General features: G+C 41.2%; 3 protein-coding genes across 5 annotated transcripts; 1 reads left to right on the top strand and 2 right to left on the bottom strand.

Annotated features, from left to right (window-relative positions):
• Window positions 1-539: 539 nt before the first annotated feature.
• Window positions 540-6,482, bottom strand: plk2b (polo-like kinase 2b (Drosophila)). Its single transcript, XM_041042931.1, has 14 exons — window positions 6,274-6,482; window positions 6,074-6,181; window positions 5,851-5,967; window positions 5,423-5,552; window positions 5,011-5,194; window positions 4,568-4,766; window positions 4,286-4,433; window positions 3,945-4,039; window positions 3,509-3,641; window positions 3,204-3,284; window positions 2,663-2,822; window positions 2,115-2,244; window positions 1,834-1,944; window positions 540-1,627 (listed from the first exon to the last, which is right to left on the bottom strand). Exons 1-14 carry the CDS (start codon window positions 6,457-6,459, stop codon window positions 1,436-1,438), a joined length of 1,974 nt encoding a protein of 657 aa, XP_040898865.1. The 5' UTR covers window positions 6,460-6,482; the 3' UTR covers window positions 540-1,435.
• A 507-nt stretch (window positions 6,483-6,989) lies between these two features.
• si:dkey-190g11.3 (uncharacterized protein LOC567059 homolog) lies at window positions 6,990-11,658 on the bottom strand. Of its 3 annotated transcripts, XM_041041373.1 has the most exons (7): window positions 10,141-10,182; window positions 9,942-9,981; window positions 9,762-9,812; window positions 8,979-9,083; window positions 8,651-8,791; window positions 8,515-8,565; window positions 6,990-8,392 (listed from the first exon to the last, which is right to left on the bottom strand). In XM_041041373.1, the coding sequence occupies exons 2-7, from the start codon at window positions 9,960-9,962 to the stop codon at window positions 8,207-8,209; spliced, it is 555 nt and encodes a 184-aa protein (XP_040897307.1). In that variant the 5' UTR covers window positions 9,963-9,981; window positions 10,141-10,182; the 3' UTR covers window positions 6,990-8,206. The 3 variants fall into 3 exon arrangements, with proteins under 3 accessions (XP_040897307.1, XP_040897308.1, XP_040897306.1); XM_041041374.1 differs by lacking the exons at window positions 9,762-9,812; window positions 9,942-9,981 and adding an exon at window positions 11,608-11,658 and having other exon boundaries at window positions 10,141-10,314; XM_041041372.1 differs by having other exon boundaries at window positions 9,942-10,274.
• Window positions 11,659-12,248: 590 nt separating this feature from the next.
• On the top strand, window positions 12,249-23,635 carry rab3c (RAB3C, member RAS oncogene family). The gene is made up of 5 exons (XM_041043124.1): window positions 12,249-12,379; window positions 14,187-14,411; window positions 17,911-18,029; window positions 20,873-20,997; window positions 21,288-23,635. Exons 1-5 carry the CDS (start codon window positions 12,362-12,364, stop codon window positions 21,476-21,478), a joined length of 678 nt encoding a protein of 225 aa, XP_040899058.1. The 5' UTR covers window positions 12,249-12,361; the 3' UTR covers window positions 21,479-23,635.

Below are 23,635 nucleotides of genomic sequence, written 5' to 3'. Positions count from 1 at the left end.
GAGCTGCATCTTACTGTTTGGCTGTCTTTCCTTCCGTATTTCTGAGTCCGCCAGATGGCCTATCTGTTGATCAGTGCCCTTGCTTGTATGCAAAGTAATGTGTGCCTGTGTTTGTATGTGAGAGAGAGAGAGAGAGAGAGAGAGAAAGAGAAATACAAGGTCAGCCACATTGCATAGTCACTCATCTTTGCCATCCACCATTTGTCACTCTGGAAGAAAACTCAGCAAAGGCGAGGCCTTGAACCAGAATGTAAACAAACTCCACTGTAAACATGCCCTCTATCATGTATGCATCTCGATCTATGAGCCCATTTCCTGTTGCAAACAAAGTTTCAAGATAAAATACTCGCTTTGACTTGGTTCAGTGCAGAGATATGAGTGTAATTAAGTTTAATCTAATTCTCACCACACTGGACAGCACATTAATTCCGGAGCTGCTTAGACTGTATCATGTGAAACAAGGACTCAGATCTTTTTCTGGTAATACCAGGCTTCTGATTTGAACGCTCACTCAGAAAATGCAAGACCAAACACTCAGGAGTAGATTTTTTTTTTTTTTTTTTAGAAAATGCTCTTTATTATTAAATAAATAAATACTGCACTTTTTAAACACAATAATTTAGGACATTTTCTACCAAGGTGATAATGGCTCTAACAATGGGATCCTTAGAGGATCTCTGATACTGTTCTTTTAATGTCATTCTCTCCTCCTTCTTCCCCTTCTCCCCTCCCTCACATCTCCCCTCTGTTTCCCAGCTCATTGCGCTGAGTCCATCTGTCAGTAAGGAGAACAGATCACAGTTTTAAAAGTTAGTGTGATATTACACCCATCCCACTCACACATACACACTCACACACGTAAACAGCCGAACTCTGGAGCATCCACACTCATTAGCTAATCATTTCTTTGCACTGCTGAGTTGGCTGTGACATACACTGTACATCATATACAATATTCCACAGTCTAGCTCTGGTTACATTCAGAGCATCAGTTTAATTGGATTGCCTCTATAAACAGCTTCAACTATACTATACACATTTAAGCTGGTGCCAGCCCAGCATTTGCCTTTACTTCCTAAACAACCCTCTTTTCCCCCAAAACATCTGGGGTCCACATTCGTACCAACATACTCGGCCCTCCCTCTAGTACAACAATCAACATACAAATCAGCCCTTTTCCATCCACAGTCGTTGTGCTACATTTCATTTACTCAATCTCTTTCAGTCTCTCTTTGTATTATTTTTTTTCACCTGCATGTCTGCTGAGTCACGAAGACGCAGCAGTGTAGGAATGTTAATTTACTTTGCTCATGTCCATCCTTGGTCCACCAGCCTTGAACAAATCCTTTCTGAATCATCATTCCACTGCAGCACTGCGGTAGCACAGTGCTTTGGTTTGTCTGCTCAACACTGTCCAAAACATATTATTGTGGGTTTAGCTGCATCTCTGCAGAAGCATGTTGAGGGAGTACACCATGCGCTCACGCAGGTCAGTGGGGCAGCCGGATGTCAGCAGGTAGCTGAGTTTGAAGGTTTTGGAGACGCGATCCTCATTGATGTATGTCAGCATGTACTCATCCCTCTGGCAACACAGGATGATCTTGGTGTGGTCATGGTAAAAGTTGACCTTTGGAGATGAAAAAAAAAGTTTTATAGTTGTGTTCTGTGTCAGTTTTTGACATAAGACAATTGCAAGTTGTCTTTATCTTATTTAATTGGTCTAACCCTCCTCCTATGCTGATTTGAATGCTGTGTTGTGCATTGCACCATAGGAGTGCTCCTCTGAGCATGCCCAGCAACGGTTGTGTTTCCTGTGATAGTCTGTGTGTTTACCTGGAATGTGCCGTCATTAAAGAGCATCATGAGGGCGCGGTCGGACTTGAGCCACTGCAGCAGGTAGAGTCTGGGCATGTGTGCATCTGTCATACTACCTAGGTCTCCACCCTGAGAAAGGAGAAGAGTAACACATCAGAGTTAGACAGGCTGCAACTTGAAGGATACCACTTCTAATGCTTCAGGGTGTGGAAAAACAAAAGAAACATAACAGCAAGGGAGATACATAGAATACAAGAATGAAAAGAGGAGGAGTGGGGGGAATGGAGATATGTACTTACATCCATGAGATTCTCCTCCATGTAGTGGGAAAAGTACTTGAGCACAGTCACTTGGCCCACAAAGTGTTCAGGAACCTCGCAGGTGGGGAAGACAGAGCAGTGGCCCAACTCTGCATAGTAATGTATGGTCCTAAAAACATGGGGAGAGGGAGAATAGAAGTTATGCAACCACTCGCAAACACTTGGCAACAACCATAGAACAACACATACACTGATTTCTTCACATTTCAGTTGCATTAATGATTGAAAACAATGTTCTTGAAATATATCTGAATCTGAGAAATATTTCTGGTTAAATGGAGTTTACATTTAAACAGTTTTCCTATCTTTCTGGCAAACACAAAATAATGTACTCAAATCTAAAAAATAAATACTATCCCATAAATTTGTCACTCAAGTCATTCATTTCATTCAAACTACTATCAGATTTCAAAGAGCAATTCTATGTACCATAGCAAGCTTAAACAAGCCATCTCCATTATATGTGGTGACTAATAACTTTCAAAGGGGAGGTGTTAAGTGTTGTGAAAGCATAGAAAAGTGCATACTTTCTGTCTGGCAGGAGGCTCATGTGAGTGCCGTTGTTGAAGAGAACTCCCACGGTGTGATCAGACAACTGGTAGCCAAAGCCATACTTGTTGGAGTAGTCCACCCATTTAGTCACCCATTGAAGACTGCAGCTGTTTGAGCCCTGAGGAATGTCATCCACTGAAGGTGGAGGACACAAAAGGAGGAGGATTAGAATATAGTGACAATAAAGATTTAAGGAAATGACAACCTTAATTGTGCAGCCTTGCTCATTCCCAGACTTTGTTAAGAACTAAAGTGGACTCCACAATTTCCTCCAGTTTCACTGAAACGTAACTATAAACCATACTGAGGCTGTAAACATCAGTAATGAACCGGGAGGAAATTTGAGTGTTAACAAAATCAGGGAGTGTCTCTTTGAAAACTGAAAGCTGAAAAGTGGAACATCAATCTAGATATGTCTCTCAGTTTAAATATTTCAAGGTCAAATACGGATTAAGAGATGTCACTTTGTAATGCATTGTGGAATTATCTATTAACATGTACAGGTCATGTACTCACCTTTTGGCATATTCTCCAGACATCCCCTCAACACACTTGCAACGGTCTCAGCCACGCTCCCTGTTGTGTTGTCTTCAAGGCCTGTAGGAACAACAGAGGGTAATTTAGCTTAGTATCACATTGGTAGAGTACAAAAAAGTATGCTGCACCCTAGCAAACACATGAAATCTCTCTATCATTCATGCACTTCATTTTTTCTGTTTGTAATTTACAGTTACATGCTGAAAGAGAGTATTATATAAGATCAATTCATGCCTCGCCGTGATTGTTGGGATGTGTGTGTGAAACGAGGCTGGCGAACTTACATTCGCTGCTGCTGCTGCAGCTCCCCAGACTCCCCCTGACGATCAGACGGATGGTATCTTGCGTTGTCGGGGACTGGCTCTCTGTTGCCAGGGCAACGGGGCTCTCGGCAGATGGCGGAAGTAGACTTCCATTCTGAGGTGGGAATCAGTGACGACCGGGTTTAGAATCTGCGAGTTTAGATCATCTCTTCCTACTATAACTCAGCAGTCACCCACGGATACAAAGTGGTTGGCTTAAAGGTTAAAAATAAGTGCTTTTAGTTTGTTCTGAAACTGTGCTTGCTATAAAGTTTTGTAAAGCACCAGAATGACTCATTGAGTTCTCAATATCTCAAATCTATCTATTAAATGGCTGTATGAATAAACTACCTGCATCACCATCTTCACCTACACTTTAATAAATATCCTGGTTTGTGTTGAATAAATTGTCTCTTACCTCAGAAATCCTTTTGCTCTGTTGCTGGCTGATGACAGTTCTCTCCAGGTCGTGCTGAAGTTTGTATATCTCCTCCTCCTCTTTGGTTAACTTATCTATCAAAGACAGTGGCAGCACACAAAAAAGTCAGAGCATGGCCTTTTTAACCAGCAGCCACATAAACTGATATCAGAGCTGTATGGGATACAATGTGGCATGTGCTTGCAATTGTCTCAGAAACTAGACTTAATGTTGCTTCTTGTCGCAACCATCACTTTACTAAGTGAAAGATATAACTGGCTGGTGTGACAAGCAGCAATTTAAGTGGTACATAAACCTTCAGTGGTTGATGTAATACTCACTCAGAGTCTCGTAGTATTTGACCTTGTCTCTCTTCCCACCAAAGAGCGCAGCAGCAGCTTTCTTGAAGAAGCTCTTGGCGGGACTGGAGACATGGAAATCTGGTGCTGAATGGCAACAGCTAGGCGGCAGACGCTCTGGACTGAAGCCCTGTGGAGAACGAAAGTGGGTCAGTGTGCGGCTGGTGGGAAGGGGGTCACTGTTATACTCCTACACAGTGACATTTAGAGATAGACTGAGAGAGAATGAAACAGACAGACAGAGAAATGAGAACGGCCCCGAACCTGTGTGAAGAAGTCATGCCTCAGTATGTGGTCCAAGTTGGGTCTGTCCTCAGGGATCTTGGCCAGCAGGCTGGCGATTAACTGCTTAGCCTGTGGTGTCAGGGATGAGGGCAGGGAGTACCGCGCCTCTCTGATACACCTGTATGTCTCCTTCAGGTTGGTGGTTTCAAAGGGTGGTCTGCCCAACAGCATGGTGTACCTGGAACAGGACAGAGGTCAAACATGAGCTGATTTCCATCACTAAAAATGTACTAATACCGAATCCCACAAGTTACCAAGAGACTAGAGGTAAAAAAAAAAAACCCTCCCCTTAAATTTATATTTATGATATATGATACTAGACTGGTTACACTAGTTCGACTTGTTAATAATTAATAAGAATTACTAATATCACTAAACCTTTTTAAGTTCCCTAATTATAAATTTACAGTTATCCTACTCACATTACACAGCCCAGGGCCCAGATGTCTGATTCACAGCCGTGGCCCTGCTTGTTGAGCACCTCAGGGGACAGGTAGTTGGGAGTCCCACATATTGTCTTCCTCCTGTTTCCTGCTGGCTCCAACTTGGCAGCCAGACCAAAGTCTCCAACCTTCAGCTCCATCGACTCGCTCACAAAGAAGTTACCTGTGGGGAAGAAAGGGAATGAGATGATGAGCACCTGATATTCAACCCAGGATCAAAGGCTAAATAGAGCATGGGTCCTCTGATGAAATGATTAAAGAAAAACTGGTGGAAGAAGACGGCTAGTATCAAAAAAGAAATGATACCCTCCCTAAACAAAATGTGTCTTTACAATTGTGCACAAAGTGTCTGATCATTGTAATGTGTCACTGCTGCAAAGAGATTCCTTACCAAGTTTCAGGTCTCTGTGAAGGATTTCTTGTTCGTGCAGGTACTTCAGTCCGGAGACAATCTGCCTGAGATAATAACGCACCTCTGGCTCAGTAAGCACCTTGCGAGCCTTAAGGATATGAGCTAACGACTGCAAAAAGACAAATCATAGTGAAAAGAATGATTATAAGAACAGAGAAACACATTTTTATTTTTGAAAAAAAAAATCTCATCACACTTCATGAGGTGTAATCTCATAAAACTGTGAGGAGTTATGTAGATTTACAGAATCATAAAATTAACACATAAGAGTTCTTTTACAATGGGCATACTGAACACTGCCTATGTTCTGCCTGGATGACTTTGGGTGCAATGCAGGTGTTATCCAAAATCCAACAGCACTGGCAGGGATAAAGTACAGTGGTTAAAAGAGGAAAAAAAATACTTACTTTTCTACTACAGTACTCCAACAGGATGTAGATGTTCTCTTTGTCCTCAAAATGGTGATAAAAGTGCACAATGTGTTTGTGGTGCAGTGCTCTGTGCAGCTCAATTTCTCTGTCAATCTAGCGGGGGAAATACAAAACGGTCAGGTCTGTAATTCAGTGCAATTTTGTGCAATCTGTTGTCCAGTAATACTAGTGCGCACAGGTACCGGAGCTGTGCGCTTACCTTCTCCCGCTGGTGAGGCTTGGAGACGCGCGCATGTGGGATGATTTTGGCTGCGTAAACTTTGCTTGTGGAGAGGTCGGTCATCTCATAGCATTTTGCGAACCCTCCCTGGAAAGAGGAAAACACTGTTAACATGCTTTGTCCTCAGGTTACGAGGTAAATCCCAAAAAAATCGACAGCAGATTATATGCTTGCGCTACCTTTCCCAAAACTTTTCCACGGCAGTAGCACTTCCCAGTGGCAGGATCAGTGATTATCCTGGCCATCTCTGAGGGCGCAGTGCGCTCATCCGTTCTCTTTCGGCGAGGTTCGCAGGACCTCTGCATCGATTCGCACATACTGCTGCTGTTTGTCTGTTGGGACCCAATAGTTCTCTGTACTTCCATTGGAAACGCTTTCTCGTCCTGCACTCAGAATGCAGCCCGGAGTGTCCGTCTGTGAGCCTTTATACTCTGGCACCCACCCCACCCCGCTGTCTGCCGCCCTCTCTCTCTGACGTCACGGTGTGAGATGAGAGCATGAGGTCTGCCTGATATCGATTACCTTGCATGTACATGGGTGCTGATGATGGCGCAGACGTGAACTCAAAGGGGACACAGCAGCGTGTGAATTACGGTGTGGTTATCTAACACAATTTCTAAGGATTCGTATGGTCATTTGCATCGCCATCTACAACAACCATAATGATAAAGATGTTCTGTAGTTTACCGGTTTTATTCAGGGAAACCAGGCGGGTGAATGGAGCTTTTTGCGTTTTGGTGAAACATATCATTCAAGGTGTTGTAAGTCTGGTGCATTTGGTTGATAAAATATCCACTATGCAGAAGACACACCTTATCTGTATTCTACTCAAGTTGTGTTTTTGCATCAAACTCAGTTTGGAGCACTAGCACCCTCAGGTGGAGATTTTGGGTATAATTTACAGTATGGTGACATACACAAACATGTTCTGCCTTTGTAACTACCTTTGCCTAAGACTAAATGTAAATTGTATTGCAAATGGGCGCTGACATGTGAGACTGTTTAGTGTGAGCAGCAGTATGAGTGGAAAGGTTATACTGCGGCAGGTATACTGCGATTGCCTATCAACGATTAGAAGGATTACAGTGTCACCCCACTGATTACTGCAGGTGCTACAGTAAGACAGCTGCGGTGATATGCACTGGAACATGCTCAAAGGGCTAATTCCTCCACCACAGCTTCGCAATCCCTTAATTCACAATAAGATTGTGATGTGAATCAATAACTAATCACTTGCTTGCTGACAAATGGCAAAACATTCCAGAAAATTTTACTGATTTGTCTCAAGTGCTAAGAAACACACATACAGACAGACAGAGGGTTACAAATGTAACTATGGTTGTCAAGTGCCAATCCCTCTCCCCGGTTACGTATTCCATATGAGCCACAAGGATCAGATGACGCAGATAATTACAGCATTTTAAACCACCTGTGCAGTGGTTGTATCTAACACAAAAGCCTCTGTGTACCTAAAGCTCACTGGCTGGCTCAGTGAGCTATAGAATAATCTTAGAGCAGCACTGAGTTGGATAATAGGCATTGATTTTTTTTGTTTTTTTCTTAAACAAACGTCAGTATAACACAAAATACGAATCTAACTACAACCCCACGAAGTGGGCCAAAACCACTGAATAACAAACAAAAACACTGAACTCACAATCCTCCCTGAGGAGGTTTATTAGTGTTCATGTGGAAATAAAATTCTTATTATTATCCTTATTGCTGTGGAGGAGCTGTTAGAAAATGAGCTACAGCCACAGCCATACAGAACAAAACCGTCAGCAATATGGCAAAGACGCAGTCAGTTCTGGTAGTGCAAAGACTGAAACACTGCAGAGGCTAAGTGATCTAGAAATCATCCTTACATCTTGCAAAGTCCCAGTCATCCTTAATATTTTTAAAAACATCCTTTGAAAGTGTCACTCCTGATCAGTGTGTGTAACTGACTAAAATCTGATATTTCCCCAGTGTAATCATGGTGGCCTGCTTTTTTGGGTATTCCTTTAAACGTTTGTTCATTTCTGGGCTAGGAAATGTCCAGTGTCTGGAGGGTTTAGTGCTGTTGAAAATGACAGAACTGGATAAAAAAAATAACCCAGAGACCGCGAGGTATTACACCACTGCGTTCGGCACATTTCTCAGGTGTGAACGCACACTGCTGATGTCATAAGCGAAAGTCTGGTCAAGACCGGAGCCGACAGACGACTGGTGTGGCCAGTTGGGGAAGGGAAACCGACAAGCAATGACAAGTGCATCATCAGGAAGCTCTTTCAACAGCTTGTCACCCAGCACTGTCATCTGTGAACCAGTCGGAAAAGGCAGAATCAGTCACTTAGCAATCAAATGTTATGTATGCTCATACAGCATCAAAACAGCTACAGGAAGGGAAAGAAATAATTCTTCATAGGAGAAAAACTCACCACTCCTGGAGCAAGGAAAGCTGTCACGTTGTTGTACGAAGATAAATCAGTCTATGGACGAAGACAAACGCAAACACAGTCATATAACAACTCTGATCAGGTTAAAGGACAGCAATACTTTTTGTTAAGGTCTTACCTTCCAGAAGTCTTTTTTAACAAAGGTTGCCTGGCTGGAGGGAACTCCCATCCAGAGGGCTTTGCTCTTGGCATAGGTCACTAAAATAGAATTAATCTCAAACCCTGTGCACTGGAAACCAGCAGCAGAGGCAGCAAACACCTGGGAATCAAATAGGATTGTGTAAAATACAACTATATGCCTAAGATTAACAACAGAACATGTGAATTTACAACACACTCACATCCAACACTGATTCAAATCATGACACACCCAGTTTTGCAGTCAGACTTGCACTTTTGTTTACACTTGAATTCATGTTTTTCTTAGGCAGGTGCAGCTCACTAACCAGTCTTCCATCACCGGATCCCAGATCTGCTAAGCGTCCTCTTCGTCCCTCAAGCAGCTTCATGGTGTTCAGTGTCTGATCTTTACTGGAGGGCAAATAAGGAACCTAGATCACATTAAAAACATACAGTAAGTCAATACATCTGACAGGTTGATTATTGTTATTGTTACTATTACAAGACTTCCTTGCTATCAAGTTGGTAAATTAAAGCTTGAACATGTGAAAGTGAAGACTGTCTATAATCTGTCTTTCATAATCTCTCTATTGTAGGTAAGTCTTTAAGTTCTACTAAAAGGGAGACTAACAACCTAAAATACTGCAGCACATTCTTCCTTTTCATGTGAAAACATCTCTGGATATGCTTCATATTGAATTTACCTCTGCTTAAAATGTTGCAGTCTCCCAAGTGCTGTGACTATAACCTTGAATCTGATCTCCCACTCACTGTCAGTGGAACTGCTCCACAATGTCTGTCTGAATGGCAAATACAGTAAGACTCTCTCTTGTTTCTTGCTGTGGTAAACTGGGCTTTGATCTGTGATAATGTGCAATTCCACTTTTCTCCTAGCATAACACATAATGTGGGATATGGCAGGATAAACAAAGAATATCACTATTCTTAAAAAAAAATGCACAGGTCAGAGACATGTTAATCATAAGTGCAGGCAAGGCAATGTAATGATCACATTCTTTTAAGCATTTCATTAGCTTTCAAACAGCTTCTTTTTGCTTTAAAATTTTTGATTCTCCATGCAACAACAAATGTCTTCATCATTACTTAACTGTTGATAATCTGCTCCTGATCATCATGTTTTCTTGTTCATCTTGGACTGACTGAAGAAAAACAGTGCATGATCCATTATTTTACAACAATGGATCTCTGCACGAAATGCATTTCAGATGAACATATTGTTTTAAGATGGTTCAGTTCTCCATAAAATATAATCACAGTTGTAGACTTACCATTTTCTTCTTTTCCCACATTTTTTGCAAGCATGGAGCACTGTGCTCCAAAATAAGCAAATTATTGTTAATGTGCAAGTTAGGTTCTGTCACGGCTTCTTGCCTTTGATTTCGCACAGACATGCAGGATTGGATATTTGAAATAGTGGAAAGAACGCCAAGCAGGAAGGTAAAAACAAAAAAAGGAACTCTCAAGCACCTTGAGGCTCCATGGGATTTTACGAAACCCAGGCATCACAAAGAGACTCCATACTCCATACAGGCCTGTGAGCAGAGCACCTGTGCAGGCTGATAGTACGGGATGAGGTCTGTTGGTAGGAAGGACCTCACCATAGTCTTGCAGAATCACCTCAATGGAGTCCTCCATTGCGAACTGTCACCAAGATGGTTAAAAATACAACAAATAAGGGGAGATATTACTGCAGCCTCTACAATATGTTGCTGTTGTATAAGGAAATATCTCAAGAGAATATTCTCAAGGGAACATTCTTTAACACAACTGATACTGGATTATTGATATATAGATATAGATGCATAGATAGATAGATATAGACATATAGATAGATGATACTATAGATACTTTATTCATCCCCTAGGGGAAATTCACACACACACACACACACACATATATATACAGATGGATAGATAAGGATTTTTTATAGTAATAGTAGTAGCAGGCTTGCTACCTTGCTACATTCATGAAAAATAGCAACAGAATAACACAAGCATAGATGAGACTGACACAGCTGTGCAATTTGTTGCATGTTGTCTTACAGAAATAAAAATAAAAACATATTTCTTTGATCAGAGTAAAATTTTAAGTTAACTGCTCCTAGCAACCGCTACTGAGAACATCATCATAAACAATATATGAATGAGGTGAAACAATTCAGTCATATCAGACATGTCAATGCAGTTTCTCATTACTTACTGGCACACATGAGAGTCTAAACCGATACTGATTTATATTAAGGTCATCAAAGAATCTAGGCTAGAATTGACTAAAACCTTTAAGGTATAATATGTTATTTTAAACTCCACAATCTGTATTAAGAGTTTAACTTCATTTGGAAAACAGTGACATTAAAATAGGATAAGGTCACTCAGGGTAAAAATAACTCTGTAAACAGATGTAGCTCAGTTCAGTATCAAGAAAGTGGATTATAAAGCAACAGTTATTTGATTCCTGCCCATATTGCTCTGTTAATCATTACCAGAGGGCAACCTCAAGAGAGTTGCCAAGAACTAAATATCACCAGAGCACCTTTTCCAACAGCAGGTGGTGCTACGGTGGCCTTCTCATGCAGAAGCCTTCTAGAAAAGTTTTGTTTACCGCGTTTGGGTCATGTACTCACACTATCTGAAACAACAGCTCTGTTTGTAAACCACACTAAAACATTTCTGCTCGCATTCTCTAACAGAGCAGCTCTACCGGTGCAAATGGTCTCAAAGCAGCGTTCGGACACGCCAACTGATATTTAGGATGTTTGATTTTGAGCGAAACGGGTCCAAAATATTCAAAAGTAAACGAACGGATAGATAAATTACCTCCTTATAAGCAAGATACACGCATATATCTCGAACAGCTTTGGCACATTTGTGAAATTAAGGCACAAAATCGTGAAATTTGTTTTGATTTGAGACAGACGTGTTGGACGCAGCCTACCTGACCTACCCCCTCGTCTGCTACGCACTCCACAGCCTGCACACACAGATCCTCCAGTCACAGGGCAGCAACTCGGCAGCAGATCCCACCCTATAAGTTTATCCACGCCCAATCAAATGGCTGTTAACCGACTGACACAACGCCTGGCAGCCAGAGCTGGGATTTCTATCTAAATTGTAGTCCACGGTTATGTAATATCTGTTTCGTCTGGTACTGTGGTGGTTCTTAGCGCATGGTGGGCTATTAAAAGCAATGTTGGCTTCAGGTGTAAGAGTTTGTTAAGGCTAAGACTACAGATACAGGAATATGCAGACCAGTTGCTGATATGAGCCTGCACGGTCATTTCCTTACAACAATATTACAGCATCGCATTTGCACCTTTCAAATCAATTACCCAGGTTTTATAATCCGCCTAAAAGAGAAGCCGATGAGATTATAATTGCAAAACTGTCAATTCTGCGCTTGCCCCTCGGCCTCATCCTGCACTTTCTCCCATTGAAAGGCACATAATAATATTCATCACCACTCAGGCCTCTCTTATTTGCTCAGCCGCTTGTTCTCTGAAGCGGAGCTGGCTGAATGGGCGGGGGGACGGCAGCAAGACGGACCGAGAGTGACGCAAAAGGAGAGGCTATTATATTTACTTCCTGAAAAAAAAAGAAAAGAAATTAATAATTTATGTTGCCCAGCTGGGAGTTTATTAGCCACTGGGGTGAATTTTAAAACAAACAGGTGAAATATTGCCGAGGATAAGATGGATTTGTATGGGAAGGTAAGATGCATGATTTCATGAGTCTATGGAAAGAGAGAGAGAGACAGCATTAAAAACCGTCATCTACAGACATAACGCATCACAGAGACTGAACACTGAGCTTTATTGCTGTTTAGTCCTGCTCTTGCATGATACGGAGCCTGTCCGCGGTCTGATGCTTGTTAAAAAACCGAACTACAAAAAGGGTTTTTTTTCTTTTCTTTTTTTCTGCGCTTCCACAGTAAATCACACAGCTGTTGACAGCTGGGTTGCGCTGCATGCTGAGTAATGTAGTCGAATCTGTACTTTAGATAAGGTCCTCCGTCTCAGCGCTGACTCCGTGCAAAAACTACAACCCCCATATTCCTGACCCCCCCCCCCCCCCCCACGGTGACGTCACACACACACACACACACACACGAAGCGCACTGTCCGTTGCTCGTGCTCATCTCACGCGAGCCAGCCCAGTCAGCTCAGGGGCGCGTGCCAGATCTGAAGCGGAGGGGACAGCTCCCAGGTGCTGAAATTGGTCGGCGCTCCAAAGAGAGACAGTGAGACGGAGGGGGGAAGAAGATCAACGCCTTCATTAGACACTAGCATAAAAACAGGGGCAGACACAGATAGAGCCGAGGCCTTCAAAACAGGTTTGTTAACATAATGTCTTCAACGCGCTGTGGCAGTTTCATTTATGAATAGTTACGTGGAAGAATTTCCTCAATAGATAAAATGACCTCCTGCCCAGATTTGCTTGTCTAACATTATTCAGCTCCCTGTTCAACTCCATCGTATAATTTTATATCAGATCGGCTGTTTTTTTTTTTTCGCGGCGTGTGTGAATGTCAGCAATGCACAGATATTTTTTTTTAAAGCGGTGTCCTTGCAAATAGTACCTCAATGTTTTTTTTTCTTCATACACGGAAGCGAACAGGAGTCTAATGCAGGATGTGCAGAACGGAGGTCCGGCATCTTTTATAACTGCATAGGCTACAGGGAGAGCTTGGCTGCACATGTTTGGCGTATAAGCGCAGAGGCTTTGTGAACATTCACCTTGGAGCAAAGATGACTGTGCTCCTGCCATCCTGTGCGTAGTACTCTTGTCCTCCTAGGTCGCTGACTGCTGACTGCTTGCACGGAAATGTTCAGTGTAGATGCGTTGTGAAGGTGAAAGATTCATTTATATCATCATGCCCTGTATCCAATAAGCTGGTAAAATTTGTATTTCTAGTAGGAAAGCTTTTCAAACATCACACTGTCAGAGCTCGAATATAAATTTGAATGTAAAATTGTTGCACAGCAGTTGAAACATTATAATACAATAAAGGTCCACTTTGAAAATTAAGAACAGCATTGTGCCCAGCACAAAGAGAAGTATTGAATTTGAATTACATTTATGAGCCTAAATATTACTCTTTAAGTAACAACACCAATAATCATATTCCTTTAATATCATTAAAGGAATAATTCTTGGGGGTGGGAGATGGCGGGGGGAGGCTTTAGAGGAAACAAACTCAGCTTTTTAAAAATCCTGGTTATCTGATGCTCATCAATACAGCAGCTTGCTGTGTTCATGCTGGTTTGCCTGACACAGCCTTCTGTCACCTCTGATCTGTGGCCTGTACAACAAGCTTTTGCTGTGCTTCTGTGCTCTGTGTACAATGTCTAGCTCTATCTTTTACTTCCTGATTTTTTTTCTTTTTGTACAAGTCAACTGAAAGACACATTTGGGTTCTTTTTTTTCCTTTTGCATCAACAGCTCTGAAAAGCTTCACATTAAGTCAAGGTGAATCTCTTGATGCATTCTTTTCAGTGTCTTTTTTTTTTTTTGCAGATGGCTGCTACTCAGGATGTGAAAGGGAAGGGAGAGGGAGGGGACCAAAACTTTGACTACATGTTCAAGCTGCTGATCATCGGCAACAGCAGCGTGGGCAAAACGTCTTTCCTCTTCCGTTACGCCGATGACGCCTTCACTTCGGCCTTCGTCAGCACAGTGGGCATCGACTTCAAAGTGAAGACTGTGTATAAGAATGACAAGAGGATCAAACTGCAGATCTGGGTATGAAATGTCCACATCCAGGCCCTAAACATTCAGAAGTGAGCCACAGGATGTTTGATCCCTGAACAAAACACATAAAACAAGTGGAATCTAGCTGTCAAAGATGTGTTATTTCTGCTTATCCTGTACTACTTGCCTGGTTAATGCTGGATAACAACTTACTTTGTTGCTTTAAACTCTTGAAATCCATCTATTAAGGCAGCTAAACTCCATATAGGATTTGCATATGATCTAATGACAGTAATTTATAAAAGAAAGAAACAACAGTTCTTGACTACAAAGCCGCAATGACCTGCAAGCCAGAGTTACCTTTTCCTTTCATGCCACAGCTTTTTCATTGTCATGCCAATCATGCACAGATTTCCATTTAATTCAGTTAAATCCAGAACATCTGCATGTTGAAACACGGTTAATGTCGGGAAGAAATCTGTTTTCTCTAGTCCTCCAAGGTCTCCTGGAGGACTACCAAAGCTCTAAGGGGGAAGGGGCTCTTCAGACATGCCCTGCCCCTTTGTTTCTCTTGTTCTCTCCATCTTTGTGTTCCTGCAGAGTGACTCCTGTCTATAAAAGGCTGTCAATCTATGCCCAGAGCCCACTTTTTCCTGACCTCTGCCTGTATCTTTCTCTGTTGATCAATACGTTTCAAGGACTGTGACAGGTTGTGACTTGATGGTTGTGTGCTTGGCCATACAAAAAAACTCCTGTACACATAGGATCACCTATGCATTAATTCATCTTAGTCAGTGTTTTGGCTCTTAAGATGGATCATGCTTGCTTGGTATGCTTGGACACACTTCGCTTTTCATCTCTTGTTACAGAAAAGCTTTGCAGTTAATTATATATGCTTAAGTCAAAGTACTGAACGTATATTTGAAGCTAATCTTAATCTTTTACTGTTTCAGCTTTGCAGGTAGAGATAGGTATATAAACAAACTTTAATAACTAAACAATTGATAATAATATGAGTGCTTGAATTTCAGCATCTCAAATCACAGCAAAAAATATGTTTGGCGTTTTGTTCTTTAGTCTTAAAAACATGTGGCATGTCAGCGCCATGCTTAATTAATTGAAGAAAGCTTCAGGAAAGGCTTTATTGTGTTTTCTCGGTTTAACACTCTACGATGTAAGGACGGAGACAGATGGAAGTCTCAACACTACTGACAGGAGAATAGTAAGTGTTAGTTTGGCACGCGGTGGGGAAGAACACAGAAGCAACACCCTCCTCAGAATGTGTGAGAAACTGAAGAATGTCTAAGTCTGTTTAATTAGGAGTTCATCTGAGCTGTTGAAGCAGATTGTCTCGTAATACCTCAGAGATAGCAGGGGGGATAGATATGTAAAAGCTCCTTTCTTTCTCTCGATTTCTTTCACTTTTTTCCCGTAAGTCTCTCTCTCCCTTTCTTTCTTTCTGTACTACACCAAACGCCAGTGTTCCTTTAGAGGTTATGCTCACTTTTGTTGTAATAGTTGTCTTTTGCCACAATTAGCCATCCCCAGACATTTGGTGTTTGCTAATCACATGAAGAGAGAAAGAAGCAGCGCTCCAGCAGGATGTGAAAACTGGGCTTGAACAGTCAAATGACTGGCTAATCGGGATAATGTGTTTTCATCATTAGCAAAGACAAGCATATTCAGGGAGAAAAAGGATTGCCCTTGCATCCAGTTAATTGGCCTGTCTTTTTTAATTGGGCTCAGAGAGAGCTGAAGACCTAAAGCAAGTGGCCATTTAAGGTGATGGCTATTGGCTAATGTCATTCTGGTAGTCACACCATTAATCTGCTGAGAGATAAAAGTGTCATAATGCATCACAGAGTTGTCCCTGTTGTCATATTAAGCTGAAGTGAATGAAACACAGTGCAGCGTGTTGCCAAGATGAACCTTGTGAAAAACTGAAACCCACTTTACTGAATGAAGAAGAGTTCTGGCAAGTGTCTGCCTTCATTCAGTACCTCTCCACTCGAGGTAGTCAGCTTCTTGGATTGATTTCTGGCGAGCTGTGGACCACAAGCAAAGCTTTTCAAGGAGCTCCAATTCCCAGGACTAAGCAGATTTTTTTTCCCTGTCCCGCTCTGTCTTTTTTAACTGAGAACAAGCAAAGTGACTCACTAAAATAGCCTGGAATTGCAAAGGTCATTGTCTAGCTCTCAGCCAACAATCAATAGGCTACTAGAATGCCTAAGACTTACAATTCAGACTTATATTCAGATGACTGGAACATACTCAGTCATTTCTTTGGTACATCCACAGTATCAGGTAAAATTATTAATGAAACATATTCATCATCCTCTTTTATGCTGTTCACAATGTCACTCCACAAAAGGTGCTATTTATACAACACTCACTAGCTGCAGACATCAAAAATGCACACATTCACGTGCGTGTTTGTGATACTGTAAACTGACAAAAGGTCCTAGCTGTGGTGTGTGTGGTAGCTTGGCAGGCTATGAGCTCTGTCTCTGCAGAGAGAAGGTCAGAGCTGTCCTCTGGCTATAACAGGAACACCGTTGCAGCCATGTGCAGACTGACAGAAAGCAAAACCACTGTGGCAAATACAATCCAGTGCTGCCTGTCGGGCTTCTGTTTAACAAGAGCCAAGTAGAGCTGCCAGAAGTCCTCCATCATGATTCACTGAGGCCTGCAAACACACTTGTTGTGGGAGGAACAACAGCACAGTAAACATGCAGTACAAACAAGAGGGACATCACTGGGATTTACTATTATATAACATCATACAACCACAAATCTACACATCTATAAACAAATACAGGAAAGTTTATAGATAACCTGGTCAAACATCAAAGAAACAAACACCGTACTTACGGCAGCCCAAATGCATTTTTTTCCTTCCTCATGAAGACACTCACTATAGAAAAGCTTCAATTGTCTGTATTGGGATTCATTAGCATTTTCATTGACATCTTGTAGCAGTGCAGTGGGCGCTTGTTTCCAGGGTAATCTATGTACAATTTACTACTCCTCGTATGCTGTGTAAACACTTGCTTGCTTTGCCTTTGAGCAATTTGTTCAGCCTTATTACAAACAGGCAAGCAGTTTCTCAGTGTTTAAATCATTTTACTTCCATTTTTAGCCCTTTTCCTAAGAAATGCGCGTCATGAGTTGAGCACTGAATACTGCATCACCGAGTGTTTGACACAGCTGAGCGATTATTTTATCGAGGAGAGGAAAGAATCAATCACATCAGCCAAAACTGAATTGCTGTTTTTGGCACTTTATCAATGCAAGGCCAGTGGGGCAATTAGCATAATGATTATTTCTACAACATGAACACAATAAATGAAGCCATGCAGATATAGAAATGTTGATGTAAAATCCTAAATTTTGCTCAGTCTTAAACCAGAGGAACCTCTTGGTATTTAAAAATAGCGGCATATTAATAATGTAATGCTCATTGTGGGCTTGTGCTGTGTTTTTGAGCCTGATGCTGTAAATATCAGTCAGCTGGCTAACAGCAAAGCTAAATCACTTTGTCTGCATGTAGGACACAGCAGGCCAGGAGCGATACAGGACCATCACCACTGCTTACTACCGTGGGGCAATGGGCTTCATTCTCATGTACGACATCACCAACGAGGAGTCCTTCGGCGCTGTGCAGGACTGGTGAGTCATATTGGTCCTCCTGACTTTTGTATGAAGGTATCCTTTCTATGGCCTTTGTAATGTGCGTATGGATTATATTTTTGTAAACATCAGATTAGTATGTTAAGAACTTCCTGTTGATGCTATGCCCACTTGATACTGTCCATGGATTTTTAGTCTGAAGTCTAAGCAGCTTGCCTTCCTTGTCTAACAGCAATGGTGCATCTCTCTCTCTCTCTTTCTCCTTTTCTCTCCCTTTCTTTCTAATATTTCAGTGGCTTGTTATGTAGTGTATGTGTGCATCTTTGTCAGGCTTGGGGATCAAGGGGAGACTTGTCAAGGTCATGGCTCTGGTCCATTCATGAGTCACACAAGCGTCTGCAGGCTGCACAGTAACTCTGAGCCAAGTCCAAATGTTGGTGATTTATGATGATGCATTCATGTCTAAAACAGGACTTAGCAGGCAACACTCAATCGGCCGCAGAAACCAGGTTTCTGGGTTAGAATTCTTGCTCTAGAAACAAGCGCATTCTCATCAGAACAAACCAGTATAGCACAATAGCTTTGTTGAAACACAGAGAAATTTCTGCCATTAGAAATAAATGGGCGTTTTGGTTTACTTTTTGCTGCTCTTTTTTCGTGCACCCCGACTCCCCACAGGTGCTGTGGTGAGAAACTGTCATTTCCCATTTTATTTACACCCTGCCGTCCTACAGTTATCTCCCTCTGCCAGCCCAAAGAGATTATGGGAGCACAGAATGAACATTTTTGACAGGAAAGATTTCTGAATCATTGTGGTAATACTCTGCAAGCTGCAAGGAAAATTATGGTGTGACTCACACAGACTTGATATAGATGGTGGTATTTTTGCAGTTTACACTTCACCTGCGTGCCACGTGGCTTGTACCCATTGTAGGACTATGACAATCACTATTAAGGCCAGTGTCTGCTTAGCCCTTGTCACTGAGCTAGCAGCACTTGACAGCTGCTTTAGGAAGCACCTGTTATGGTTAAAGCTGCTGCATTTAGCTGAACCGAACACATATTTAAAGCCTAGTGTTCTTTAATTGGGAATGAAATGTTTAAAGCAACATACAGCGGGGTTGCTGCTGCACTCTATTATTAGTATGAACTGTGTTAAAATGCTCCACATTATCAGCCTGATTTGTATTGAAATTAATTCCCCATCATTGCAAGCAAGAAAAACAAGGCTTTTTTTTTTTTGTAAAGAGAGGTCGCAGCCAGACACAGCTATTATTCTTTTAAGGCCTGTCTGACACTTTGATGGAATACTGCAGTCTGAGCACTGTCTATGATGGGTATCTTAATTAATGGAGTCAAGTGTGTCACTGGCAGCAACAGTCCTGGAGGGTTACCTGTGAGCTTACTTAGCAGACAGTACACAAATCTGTCAAATACGTACAATGGAAGAAACTCTCCCTTTTACCCTTCATACAGCCAGAATCCTTCATGGTTGCCTTTGCCACAGGCTTTAATTCCACTTTCTCTTTCCCTTGTTCCTTGTGACAAGGTTGGAGAAAAAAAAAGAGGTTTCCATGGCAACGGCTCCTTCCCTGACTGTGGCTGAATTAAGCTCGTGACGTGCCCATTTCCTGCCTGTGACAGAGACAAAACAGGGAAATATTGTAACGCTGACATCAAATGTGAGAAATGAAAAAAAAAAAAATCAGTCAAAATGACTTTCACAAATAAGTAATTTCATCACAGCAACAATGTTAAAACATCTGCTTCTTTTAATTTACCATTTTTCATCAGTTTTCTTACTGCTGGTAAATACAGACCAATAATATCCTGCACATGTAGCTTTGTAAGATGTGGTACAAACACAAGTGGTGTTCTGCCAGTGAATATTATCAGCAGTTGGATTCAAAATGACCCACATCTGAACTGGTATAACAAGTCAGAACTGGACAGAGAGAGGAGGGGTGCCAGCATGATGCTGCTCTCTCTCTCACTCGCTCTTTCCCTCTCTGAGTTGTTGTTTCTTCCTTTCTTTCTTGCTGGCTCTTTCTCTCCTGTTTTCAGCCCTTGGTATGTTCACTGCCCTACTTTCAGTCAAATAGCAACACCACAGGAGAAAATTTGTTCCTTACATTCCTTCCCATATTGTGTGCAGATGGCAGAGGTTAGAACAGTGCAAGCACCTCACTGATTCACAATTTCCTGTAAACATAAATTTATAATCGTCCTGTTTTCATGCAGAAACATTTGACATTGCTCATAGTGCAAATTATTTATTTAAAATACATATAGTAAATGTGCTACTAATACTTGACTACTACTACAATGACCCAACACAAGTTAGCTTAACTGATGGCATAAAAGCTAAAGAGACATAGATCAAATAAACCTGTGATGTGTGCACATTTTTAATGGCACCGTGTACTGTCACTGACTTACCGATCAGAAGTTATCAGAGGGCAATGAACTAATCTAAAGGAAAGGAGGTAAATTAGCACTCATATTTGTGGGACAGAGTCCTCGTGTGTTTGATAAACTTCAAATATCTACAAAATAGCAAATAATGACCTACATTAGAGAAACGGTAATTACATATTTTCAGTACAGAGCGGCAGTTGACCCACTTTTCCACTGCTGCTATCAGTGACTCAAATGTTGCCAAACGAAAAGTGATGTAATCACTGTTCATGGTCGGTCCAAATGGCGAACAAACTTTACATCATATGCCTCCTTCTGCCATCTTTCATGTCAGTTCCTCAAGGATCCTGTCCAATAAAACGTGGCAGAAAAACTGAATTCTGACATTTCTACATAAAGCAGAGCAACAGTGTTAATTTGACTGTGATGTATTGTTTTGTGTACTTGTTTCTGGTGGTGTGCAGGTCAACCCAGATAAAAACCTACTCCTGGGATAATGCACAGGTGGTGCTGGCTGGGAATAAATGTGATATGGAAGAAGAGAGAGTGGTCTCGGTGGATAGTGGCAGACTGCTGGCAGAACAGTTGGGTGAGTCTTAGAGAAACATTCACCCTTTTGTGAATTTCAAATGGGCTGACACCAGCATTGTGTTGTTGTGATTACATAAAAACATGACTTATTAAAGTTTTCACATGCAGGTACGTTGCCTTTTGGGATTTTAATAGAAATATTGCTGTGCTATAAACAGCTTTGTCTGTCACCTTCAGCAGCTGTCAAAGCCTCTCCTAAAAATACAGAAAATTTATCTCATCATCATTACTTGGCCTTTTTTGTCTCGTCATATTCTCATGTTACTTGTTGCTCTTCCTCATCTTAAGGTTTTGAGTTCTTTGAGACAAGCGCCAAGGACAACATCAATGTGAAGCAGACCTTTGAACGCCTCGTTGACCTAATTTGTGACAAGATGTCCGAGAGCTTGGACACTGATCCGGCCGTCACCACAGGAGCCCCCACTGCCAAACTTACAGACAGTGCTCCGCCCCTCCAGCAGCCCGGATGCAACTGTTAGTGACCGATGTCGGGAAACAAAGGGAGGGCAGCACAGGTCCTGTAAGGTGGTAGAGTGTGCAGAGTTTTGTTCTCCCTTAGCGTTTTCACTCCTGCTAGTGCTGCTTTCTTTGGACTACAGTTCAAATCCTGTTTAGTGGTAGAATTACAAAATGCTGTCTTATTATCTCTCAACTTTATCACCTTATATCAAGAGCAAATAACCAGACAAACAGACATGGCTATTGTAAAATGTTTAACATTACAGGATATCTAGAATATAGAGACACCATATTGTCATTCTTTGGCTAGTTAGTATGGTTGGAAACCAAGAATGTTTGATAAGGCTGATTAGTTCATAGTCATATTGTACAGTTAATCCTGAAAACCTTTAAAATCCTTAAGACCTAGAATAATTATAAAGTGAGGGATATAGTCAACGAGTGCTTTAGTAATTCTTTTATTTTTACTTTTGTACAGTATGTTTTTTTTTTCCTTTTATAGGTTTATTTTGTCTCCTAAAGCTGCCAAATCTATGAATTAGCGCACTATAGGAGGTAGCAGATTTCTTTTGTGTAATGAGTGTGTGGTGTTGTGAGTGTGGGTTTGCATGAACGTGAGTTTTGTGTCTGAGTCACAAATGAGAGCAACTTTGTCATCTAAAAATCATCTACCTTGGATTAAAAAAGTGGCCTTTTAGCATCTCCAACACGGCCTCTGTAAGTCCCTCTGTTAGTCCCCTCACTTTTGGAATGAATCCAGTATGTATAATGTTGATGTGAGTACTATTCCACGTTTTGCTGTCTGTAGATGTGTGATTTCTCTGCTAAGTAAAGCAACTCTTTCTGTATGCTTAGCCCCCAAGATGACCCTTTATAGTTTGACGCGATGAGCATGCTGCCAAAAAGTAAGTCATATGTGCTGTTTTATCTAAAGATAGGCCTTACCAGAACTTGACCATCCTCAACTCCATAGGATAACAAAGATCCTGTATTTCATTAAATATAAATCTCACACTGACAAGACACAGTACAGTGTATGATATACAAATCAGCTCTGGATGGAATAAACAGCCATATTTGAAAAGTAGAATTTAATTTCTTGAGTCGGCATGCTAAAATTTCATGTTTGTGCTATAAAATTAAGTCCCCTCCTCAAAGAAAAATCTCAGTAAGCTGCTTAGGAAACATCATAGACATCTAGTAGTTTAAAATGGGAAGCTTCCCTTAGCAGGCATATACACTACTGTTGTGGTCTTAAAAGTCCATATAGTATAAAAGTCGTAGCTTATTTTAAAATTCAGAAAGCCTTTCAGTTCGGCAGTTCATAGAAAAAAAAATGGAAAAAAAAATTGTGCCAAAACATTACGGTTCCTTTAACATCGTCAGTTGTTTGTTGCATAGTTGAATAAAAGTTCCAAAAAATTGCATGAAGTCAGTCCTGACTTATCTATGTAGATTTATATAATAAGATAGTGTATATATATCGATCTATGTTACAGATTTAGGAGCATTATCATAGCACTTGCTGTGAGATGCAATGGGCCAATAAGTGCAATATTTTCTGAATTAAACCCTGTACATAGTTTCTCCTGTCCTCGAGTACAATGACTCTGTCTACAGTATGTGAGTGACAGTTTGGTCAGAATGGCTCTGAAACTGATGTACAATCTCTAAAAAAAAAAAGTGTGTGTGCTTTACTCAGTAACTGCAGCCACTGAATGTGTGACTTGGTGTGTGCGTGTGTATATGCGTGTAAGAGTGTATGTGTATGTGCCTGCCATATTGAAGAGACAAATTACGTAATATATTGTATTGTTTGTGTATACCTTTTGTACAAATGTATCCACGTACTAAATGCTGTTCCTGCTAATTGTTGGATGTTGATTGAACTTGTATTATCATGTCAAAATGCAGTGTTGTTGTGAAAGATAGTCAGGGAGATAACTTATGCCATATGCCATACTGATGTAATTCCAAAAAAAGGGAAACACATAAACTAGTTCAGAGATCCTGCGCATATGTGTGTACACGTGCTTTGTGTGCGTGCATCTGTGTATGTGTGTGATATTATAATTTTATGCTAATAGCCATGAAATAAATTATTGTAATGATCTAAAGTCAAGATTCATTTCATAGAGGAATAGCTAACATGACTGTTCAGATGCCCAAACAGTCCA

This window comes from Toxotes jaculatrix, chromosome 7, assembly GCF_017976425.1.
Source record: "Toxotes jaculatrix isolate fToxJac2 chromosome 7, fToxJac2.pri, whole genome shotgun sequence".
Lineage (NCBI taxonomy): Eukaryota > Metazoa > Chordata > Actinopteri > Toxotidae > Toxotes > Toxotes jaculatrix.
Note: the sequence above shows the minus strand (reverse complement) of the source record. Positions and strands in the feature narration are given on the sequence as shown.

Coding starts and splice junctions, on each gene's coding strand:
- plk2b (XM_041042931.1), bottom strand. CDS start 6,459: ATGGAAGTACAGAGAACTATTGGGTCCCAACAGACAAACAGCAGCAGT. Junction 5,195..5,422: donor TCACAGAGACCTGAAACTTG/GTAAGGAATCTC, acceptor TCTTCCCCACAG/GTAACTTCTTTGTGAGCGAG. Junction 3,285..3,508: donor CTGCAGCAGCAGCAGCGAAT/GTAAGTTCGCCA, acceptor TTGTTCCTACAG/GCCTTGAAGACAACACAACA.
- si:dkey-190g11.3 (XM_041041372.1), bottom strand. CDS start 10,064: ATGTCTGTGCGAAATCAAAGGCAAGAAGCCGTGACAGAACCTAACTTG. Junction 9,813..9,941: donor TGTGGGAAAAGAAGAAAATG/GTAAGTCTACAA, acceptor GTTTTTCTTCAG/TCAGTCCAAGATGAACAAGA. Junction 8,566..8,650: donor TTAAAAAAGACTTCTGGAAG/GTAAGACCTTAA, acceptor CTTCGTCCATAG/ACTGATTTATCTTCGTACAA.
- rab3c (XM_041043124.1), top strand. Junction 14,412..17,910: donor GGATCAAACTGCAGATCTGG/GTATGAAATGTC, acceptor GTCTGCATGTAG/GACACAGCAGGCCAGGAGCG. Junction 20,998..21,287: donor ACTGCTGGCAGAACAGTTGG/GTGAGTCTTAGA, acceptor CCTCATCTTAAG/GTTTTGAGTTCTTTGAGACA.